Source organism: Eptesicus fuscus, chromosome 21 (assembly GCF_027574615.1).
Source record: "Eptesicus fuscus isolate TK198812 chromosome 21, DD_ASM_mEF_20220401, whole genome shotgun sequence".
Taxonomy (NCBI): Eukaryota; Metazoa; Chordata; class Mammalia; order Chiroptera; family Vespertilionidae; genus Eptesicus; species Eptesicus fuscus.
Window position 1 is genome coordinate 46,056,071 of NC_072493.1, and position 9,725 is coordinate 46,065,795.

Below are 9,725 nucleotides of genomic sequence, written 5' to 3' on the forward strand. Positions count from 1 at the left end.
CCACCGCCATATTTGTTGGATTGATTTGCATACTCACTCCTGATTGGCTGGTGGGCATAGCAGAGTGAGGTCAATTTGCATGTTTCTCTTTTAGTAGTGTAGATCATCTTAAAATGTGAATGTACTTCTAATCAGAGGAATATTAATTACATGCCACCTAAAAATTAAAGTTTCTAAGGGTTAAAAATTCAAAAATTGTGAAAATTAATTATGATTTTGGTATAATAGAAAAGCATGAAGCACGAAAATGCATTTTGAAGGAGAAAGAAAATGGTTTCTAAAGCTGGTTATTTCTGAAAGTTATAAGATTTCTAAAAAAAACATTTGTAAAAGTTATAGAATGTTTATATAAAAAAAGTTTAAAAAATTGAATAAATGACACAGGCCAGTAAGCCAGAATAAGTAGAATAGGGAAATTAAAATAGTTGAACAGCAATTTGTAGCCAGTTAGTAAATCCTATCTTCCCTCAACCAAGGACACTTAAGAATAAATGATTTTCATTTTTTCTCCCTAAACAGAGAGTAAATAGCTTATATCAATGTACTTAGGGAAACTAATAGCAGAAATTCAATTAGTGTCATTTGCTGACCCCACTCAAGGACAAATGAAGTTAGAAAATAAACCTTATTTTGCTTATTCCTTTTCTAAAGCAAAAGTTGTATAAATTATTATATGTTATATTAATCAGATATCCAAAAAACTTAGTTATGGGAACTGAAGTTTTACTAGCTTATGTTTGTGTTTAATAGCCTCTTGTCACTTTGAGTGCTATATAATCTTTTTTTTTTTTTAACCTGTCTATATGGCAGGGCAACTATTTTATTTTATTCTTTAAAGAATTGTAAATAGTAGTACATATATCTCTTTTTTTCCTCATTGACCTTCCCCCAGCCTCTCCTAGCCCCTGTCGCATGCCTGCATCCCCCTCTCCCCCATGTCTTGTGTCCATTGGTTGAGCTTTATGCATGCATACAAGTCCTTCAGTTGATCTCTTTACCCTTCTCCCCAACACTCCCCAGCCTTCCCTCTGTAATTTGATAGTCTGTTCGATGGTTTACTGCCTCTGTATCTACCTTTTTGTTCATCAGGTTATAATGTTCTTTATTTTCCATAAATGAGTGAGATCATGTGGTATTTTTCTTTCATTGCCTGGCTTATTTCACTTAGCACAATGCTCTCCAGTTCCATACATGCTGCTGCAAATGTTAAGAATTCCTTCTTTTTTATAGCAGCATAGTATTCCATTGTGTAGATGTACCACAGTTTTCTAATCCATTCATCTGCTGATGGGCATTTAGGCTGTTTCCAAATCTTAGCTATTGTAAATTGTGCTGCTATGAACATAGGGGTGCATATATCCTATCTGATTGGTGTTTCTAGTTTCTTGGGGTATATTCCGAGAAGTGGGATTACTGGGTCAAATGGGAGTTCCATTTTTAGTTTTTTGAGGAAACTCCATACTGTTCTCCACATTGGCTGTACCAGTCTGCATTCCCACCAGAGTGCACGAGGGTTCCTTTTTCTCCGCATCCTCGCCAGCACTTATCGTTTGTTGATTTGTTGATGATAGCCATTCTGACAGGTGTGAGATGGTACCGCATTTTTGTTTTGATTTGCATCTCTTGGAAAATTAATGACTTTGAGCATTTTTTCATATGTCTCTTGGCCTTCCTTGTGTCTTCTTTCGAAAAGTATCTATTTAGGTCTGTTACCCTTTTTTTTTTTTAAACATATATTTGTATTGACTTCAGAGAGGAAGGGAGAGGGAGAGAGAGTTAGAAACATCAATGAGAGAGAATCATTGATTGGCTACCTCCTGCATGCTCCCCTACTGGGGATCAAGCCTGCAACCCAGGCATGTGCCCTTGACTGGAATCGAACCCAGAACCCTTCAGTCTGCAGGCTGACCCTCTATCCACTGAGCCAAACCAGTTAGGGCCCATTGCCCATTTTTTCAATTGGATCATTTATCTTCCTTTTATTAAGTTGTATGAGTTCCCTGTAAATGTTGGAGATTAAACCTTTATTGGTGATAACATTGGCAAATATGTTCTCCCATACAGTGGACTTTCTTGTTTTGTTAATGGTTTCTTTTGCTGTGCCAAAGCTTTTTTTTTTTTTTCTTTTTTAATGTAGTCCCATTTGCTTATTTTCTCTTTAGTTTCCATTGCCCTAGGAGCAGTATCGGTGAAGATATTGCTTCAGCATATGTGTGAGATTTTGCTGCCTGTAGATTCCTCTAGTATTTTATGGTTTTCTGTCTTATGTTTAAGTCCTTTATCCATTTTGAGTTTATTTTTGTGTATGGTGTAAGTTGGTGGTCTAGTTTCTTTTCTTTCTTTTTTTTTTTTTGCATGTATGTGTCCAATTTTCCCAACACCATTTATTGAAAAGACTGTTTTGACTCCATTGTATGTTCATGCCTCCTTTGTCAAATATTAATTGAGCATAGTGGTTTGGGTCGATTTTGGGGTTCTCTATTGTATTCCATTGGTCTATATGTCTGTTCTTACGCCAGTACCAGGCTGTTTTGAGAACAGTCACTTTGTAATACAGCTTGATGTCTGGTATTGAGATCCCACCTACTTTGTTCTTCTTTCTCTGGCACCCCTATTATGTAGATGTTGTTTCATTTCGCTTTGTCCCAAAGTTCCTTTAGGCTCTCCTGCTTTTTAATTTTTGTTTCTAGAAGCTGCTCTGCTTGGGTATTTTTTCCTACCTTGTCTTCTAGCTCACTGATGTAGTCCTCTGCTTCTTCTAGTCTACTGTTTGTTTGTTTGTTTTAATAAATCTTTATTGTTCAGATTATTACAGTTGTTCTTCTTTTTTCCCTCCATAGCTCCCCTCCACCCGGTACCCACCCCACCCTCTGCCCTTACCCCCCCACATACACACTGTCCTCATCCATAAGTGTACGATTTTTGTCCAGTCTCTTCCCACACTCCCCACACCCCTTTCCCCCCGAGAATTGTCAGTCCACTCCCTTTCTATGCCCCTGATTCTATTATATTCACCAGTTTATTCTGTACATCAGATTTTTTATTCACTTGATTTTTAGATTCACTTGTTGATAGATATGTATTTGTAATTCATAATTTATATCTTTACCTTTTTCTTCTTTTTCCTCTTCTTAAAGAATACCCTTCAGCATTTCACATAATACTGGTTTGGCGGTGATGGACTCCTTTAGCTTTTTCTTATCTGTGATGCTCTTTATCTGACCTTCAATTCTGAATGATAGCTTTTCTGGGTAGAGTAGTCTTGGTTGTAGGTTCCTACTATTTATCACTTTGAATATTTTGTGCCACTGCCTTCTGGCCTGCATAGTTTCTGTTGAGAAATCAGCTGACAATCGTATGGGTGCTCCTTTGTAGGTAACTAACTGTTTTTCTCTTGCTGCTTGTAAGATTCTCTCTTTGTCTTTTGCCCTTGGCATTTTAATTATGATGTGTCTTGGTATGGTCCTCTTTGGATTCCTTTTGTTTGGGGTTCTCTGTGCTTCCTGGACTTGTAAGTCTATTTCTTTCACCAGGTGGGGAAAGTTTTCTGTCATTATTTGTTCAAAAAGGTTTTCAATATCTTGCTCTCTCTCTCTTCTGGCACCCCCATAATTCAGATGTTGGTATGCTTGAAGTAGTCCCAGAGGTTCCTTACACTATCTTCATATTTTTGGATTCTTTTTTCTTCTTGCTTTTCTGGTTGGGTGTTTTTTGCTTTTTCATATTTCAAATCTTTGACTTGATTCTTGGGATCCTCTAGTCTGCTGTTGGATCTCTGTATATTATTCTTTATTTCAGTCAGTGTATGCTTAATTTCTAGTTGGTCCTTTTTCATATCCTCGAGGGTCTCACTAAATTTATTGGTGGTTTCTAGAAGATTCTTGAGTAACCTTATAACTGTGGTTTTGAGCTCTATATCCAGTAGTTTGCTTTCCTCCATTTCTGTCATTTGTGACCTGTTTCTTTGTCTCCATATTTTGGCTGCTTCCATGTGTTGATAGCGTGGTTTCGTGTGGTAGGTTTCCTATTGGGCCCATTGGCTCAACCTCCCCAGTCACCTGAGGTGGACACTCTTGGTGCACCTCTTTGTAGACTGTGTGCACAGTCTTGTTGTAGTTAAGCCTTGATTATTGTTGGTATCACTGGAAGGAATTGACCTCCAGGCCAATTGACTGTGAGGATCAGTTGTGTCTACAATGGGAGAACTTCTGTGGTGAAGACAACCTTATGGGGCAAGATTTGTTTCAGTGGGGCTTTAGTGATCACTGAGTCTGCCCCCTGAGTATGTCCCTTATGGATCTGAGGAGTTGTAATCTGGATGGTCCCACTCTGACCACTGGGTACACTGGCTCTTGGATCTCCAAGGAGTTGCAAAGTTAGCCTCTGCCCAAGGCCACCCAGCAGGAGCTATGCAGACATCTGCAGATTCCTCTTCTTTGTTTGGGTTTTGGAGGTGCCCAGATGAGGCCCAGCTGTGAAGCAATGCAAGGTGCTGTGGAGCCTTGGCCCTTGTTTTGGAAGTTCTGGGGCTGTCTGACCCTGCTGCAGTTTGTTAGGTTATTATAGATTGTTATGGGCCAGGCCATTCATATGCAAAAGCCTCTACCCACAGCTTGGGTGGGGTGGGGTCTCAGGGAATCAACAGGGCGGAGCAAACAGCAATGGCTGACTGTCAGCCCTGCCCTAAGAGGCCCCCAGGTCTTAGTGTCCCACAGTAATCACTGCAAGCACCTCTGAGAGAAAGTCGCCCTCGTGTTCCAGCCCAATGCCAAAAGGTCCAGTTTCTCCCCATATGAGTCTGGGTCCCCAGAATCTCGCCCGGAACTGGAGTTCAGAGCAGTTGGGAGCTTGTGTCTCCCTCCTGATTGAAAAAGACAACCGCATACTCAGTTGCCAGCCCCTTTCCTTGCTCGAGCCTTCGTACCTCTGCACTTTACTTCTGCACCTTCGCTATTCATCTGAGTCTCAGTGTGCTTTTCTCTTTCCTTCTAATTGTAGAATTTCCACTCAGCCAGCCTTCCTATGGTTCTGGATGATGTCTGTTTTGTCTTTTAGTTGTCTACTGTTGGTGCTTTCTATTGAGTTCTTTATAGCAGTGATGTCATTTTTCATTTCCTCTTGGTTCTTCTTCATTTCCTCTTGGTTTTTACACATATTGTCGAATTTGTCTTCCATTCTTTTCAGCCACCTTATGACCATTTCTCTGAATTCTTTCTCTGACGGGTTGTTTGCCTCCATTTCGTTTACTTCCTTTTCTGGTGATGCCTCCTTTTCTTTCACATGTGGGCTGTTTCTTTGTCTCCCCATGATCTCTTTTCTCCGGGTGTCTGGTTATGTAGTTCTCTCTCTCCTTCTCTTAGTCAAAATCTGACCTTTCCATGAGAAGGTGCAGAGCTCCTCCGAATCCACGTGTTCGCGCTGCTGATTGGGGACTGGTGGTCCTGGGTTCGCAGCTGTTCACTGGGTGGTGTTGTTGTAGATTCCTGGGATTTTTAGGCTTCCAATAACATCCACTCTCCCCTTCAACATGGCGTGGTCTCCGCGTCAGAGCCCGTTGCTCCGGAAGGGATTTCAGCAGCAGTGGAGGCTGCCCTGTCAGGGAACCTCGTCTGGCAATCCCCAACAGTTCCTTGGAATATAGCTGTCCCTCAACTCACAAATAAACGCTCCCCGAGCGACCACACACTCTTCTTTCGTTCTCTCATTCACACACTATCTTGCAGTCTGCCTTCCCATTGGCAGCCATCTTCAACTCTAAATTGAGTGCTATGTAATCTTTTGGTAGAATGGCTTTGACTGCCTTCCTAGGCTTTAAATATTAAGAAAAGTTGTGTTTATTTTTACCTAGAGCTGGTTGTAGGTGATTCCAATAGGCCCTGGAATGCCACAAGATCTTCCTACAGTGGAGACTAGGAACCAATTTCTTAAGAACTAGGTACTGGGTATCCCTTCTACTTTAATCTCTCTCTGGTTAAAAGGCCTCCTGACCCATGGCCCCCTCTTCTTGAGTTTCCGGTTCATCCTCATGGACCTGGAGACTACATTTCTTCTAATGCAGACTTGGAAGGGAAGCAAGTTGGAACCCTCTTGAGAAAGACCCTACCTTGTCTTGCTTATCACAGAGACTGCTGTTCAGACTGCAAAGCCAGGTTGGACCCATTGTACACGGATTAAGGGCAGACATACCTCGACTTGAACAGCCATACCAGGACATATCCACTTGAAATTGACCCCAAAGACTGAGCTGTCTTAATCATCATCATGTACTGAGTTCTATTTGCTTTAGGGATCTGGCAAATTGTAGGGGCTTGCAATGTGGGCTGGGGAAAGGTGTACAATCCAGATCATGCTGACCCAGTAAATTTATTGGTTAAAAATAACTTGAATGACTTGGATATTTCAGCCTTTAGGTCAAAAGATTGGCTTGGACTAGATTTAGGAGTAGATGTCACAGGACAAGATCCTCTAGACCACTGCCACCACCATGCAAATCCAAGTAGGATACAAGGCAATAAATACCTGAGTTGAATGGATTAAATATTCTGTAGGCACCGTAAGTAAAAGCAACTGTTAATGCTTGCGGGGCAGGAAGGCTAGAGGCCCAAGTGGTCCCATTCCCATTCGGATGGACCTCAGACAGTAACGGGATGGAATATGTGCTTGCCTGGCATCAGGAGGAAACTGTAAGTCTTGCCCTGTTGTTCCCATTCAACAGAAGGTAAAGAGCTAAGACCCCCTCCCCCCAAATACAATCCGGCCATCCTCCAAAGTAAACTATACCTCCTGCCTCTCAAGTGGGGAAACAAAAGTCTTCGGAGTTCATGAGAAATTTATGCAGAAGCGTAAATGTCTGAGTATCCTCAGAAGCCAGCCATGCTGCACTTTTGATGCCCCGTGCTGATGTCTGGTGGTGTTATGGGGGACCCTGACTTGTTGCCTTGCCCAGCAAATGGAGTGGAACTTGCGCTCCGATAAATTGACTATCCCTTTCACGATGGCATATCGTAAACCTTTTTCAACAGACAGACTAAGAAGAGGAGCGAGTCCAGGGGGCTCCTGTGGTCCCCATATACACACAGATCCCCTTGGGGTTCCAGGAGGGGTGCCAAAGGAGTTTAAGGCTGGAAATCAGATTGCCGCAGGGTGTGAATCTGTCCTGTGCTGGTGGCCCACTCTGATCAAGAATGTGGTGGATTAATTCTATTTACTACCAGCTAAGGCTCATTAACTACACTCAATATGTCATCACGTTGAGATTGTCTAAAATGCCATCTAACCTTTCATCTTAAATATGTCTGTAAAGGAAAAATTCCCTGTCAGTATGCTAATTATAATAGCATTTTCACATAAACAAAAACACCAAAAAAAAAAAAAACCACACACACACACACACAACAAAAACACCAATGACTTTGTCAGAATGCAATTTGTCAATGTACCAAACTTCCAAACATGTAAGAATTGTTTTTGAAATTATTTGATCCAACTGATGACAGTTGCCGGAAAGAAAACTCCTAATGGTATGGTACAATGCTCTGAAAAATGGCAATTTTGCACTTATTTTACACATTACAAGCAAAAGGGGAGGCATAACAGGGTTACGTGAAATACATGGGTGATACATTAGGGCGGCAGGAGAAAGAAGAGGGAGGAGTGACCTCTAGGATTGGACAAAAAATGAGAGACACATGCTTCTTTTCCATAGGTGGGTATGCAACTGCACAACCAATGGGTCTCGTCAGCTTGTCACTACTTGAGCCCATTAAGCAGAGACAGGGTTGAATCATAGATGAACATTTATTCCAATACTGCCGGCAATACGGGTGGGCAGCAGGTCATCCACAAAAATCTGCTCCGCCACCCACATACGCCAGCTGCTTATGTGGGGTAGGACAAAGATCACATAAGGATGCCTGTCAGGCGTGGCTCAGGATTCAATTCCCTGGCAGGGCACATGTGAGGGAATCACTGGGTCTCCAGCGTGGGGTGTGCAGGGGGCAGCAATGGATGATTGTCATCATTGATGTTTCCGTCTCTCCCTCTAAAATCAATGCCTTTCTCTCTGAAATCAATAAAAATATACATAATTTTTAAAAAGGTTACATAAGGAAGGAGAGATTATAAGCATGGTGAAGGAGGCAATGGGGGCTCTGGTGGGACCCCATTGTTTGGGCAACAAGATCGTTAGTCTTTCCGTGATAATAGGCAGTTCTTCAGTGAGAATGGACCACTTTCTAAGGTTCACTCCCAGGTCCAAGATTGACCCCCAGGTCCAGGGGGTATAAAACTCCTAGCAGGTTAGAAAGTCCTTCCTGTAACCAGAAAGAGGCAATCACAGTTAACATGGGATGATTAATATTTCCTATAACCATAGCTAGTCCCCAATATTGTGTTTTTGCCCCTAGGAGGTACAGGATAGCTAACAGTCAGCAATTAACATAACAGTAACGAGGAGGGGGAAACTGTTGCAGTGTTTGTGGTTTGAAGGGGGTGGGTGGTGAGAAGAGGAAATTATTTGTTAATTCCAAAAGCATGTGATCAGGTGTGTTATCCAAGATGTAAATAGATTAGAGATAGGCTCAGTTAAGGTGAAGATTGACATTTGTTAGGGAAAAATACTACTCAAGGATGTGACTATCACTATGAATTGCTTTTATTTAGAAAATTTTAATTTCAGACTATCCTGTGTGGTTACCCTAGGTTTCTGAGTTGGTAAGGCTGCCACTCAGGCCTCCATGGAGCCCTTTTTTGTTCACAAATTCTCCCACTTTTCCCAAAATTTATTTTCATTGACGTTAAAATTACAATGAAACAAAAGAGTTCCTTCATCTTTTCTATTTCAAAGGCTGGGCCTCCATTCTTGTGTTATATTTGTCAAATACATATACGATGGTATAAGTAGGTTACCTATGTAATAAAATTTTTTAGACTTTAATGCAGGCATGTCTCTTTAATTAAACTGCTATATTTTATCACAGATAAAGTGTGTGTGCTTTTAAATATGGTTTTTATAAAATTGATTTCAGAGAAAGAAAGGAAAGAGGAGAGGGAGAGACAGAGAAACATGGATGATGAGAGAGAATCATTCATCCCCTGCCTCCTGCAGCCCCCTAACTGGGGATCAAGCTGGAAATGGGCAAACACCAGACAGGTAATTGAACCTCGACCACCTAGGTCAGTGGTCAGCAAACTCCTTAGTCAACAAAGCCAAATATCAACAGTATGATTAAAATTTCTTTTGAGAGCCAAATTTTTTAAACCTAAACTATATAGGTAGGTACATTGTTATTAACTTAATTAGGGTACTCCTAAGCTGGCCTTTGCTAAAAACTCAAGGGGCCAAAGAGCTGCATGTAGCTCGCGAGCCGCAGTTTGCTGACCACTGACCTAGGACATTGGCCATCACAGCCTCAATCCGGGTTTTTCTGGCTGTGGAGACCCTCAGAGGACGGGTTGGCGTGCATCCAGCAGGACTATGGTACAAGTACTCTCGGATACCACAGGCCATATGATAATCTTTTCATCAACATGGACTCAAGTCCCTTCACCAGGAAAAGATGACAACTTTCTTTAGAAATTTTTAAGATGTGTTTCTCCTGAGGACGTGACATTTCATACCCCTGCAGTGATGATCTCTGTGTTTTCTACAGGAGTGATGCGGGGGCGGGGGCGGGGGGGGGGGGGGAACCCTGATCCCTTTCTCGGACTCAATGACTACATTACCC

At 41.8% G+C, this 9,725-nt stretch overlaps 1 protein-coding gene across 1 annotated transcript in view; it reads left to right on the plus strand.

Moving 5' to 3' along the window:
* Positions 1 to 6,344, plus strand: part of LOC129147648 (zinc finger protein 773-like) — a 123,378-nt gene extending 117,034 nt beyond the window's left edge. The window contains exon 3 of the mRNA XM_054710577.1: positions 6,123 to 6,344. Coding sequence (XP_054566552.1) covers positions 6,123 to 6,196 — 74 coding nt within the window. The 3' untranslated portion in view covers positions 6,197 to 6,344. The remainder of the gene's footprint in view (positions 1 to 6,122) is intronic.
* The last annotated feature ends 3,381 nt before the right edge of the window (positions 6,345 to 9,725 follow it).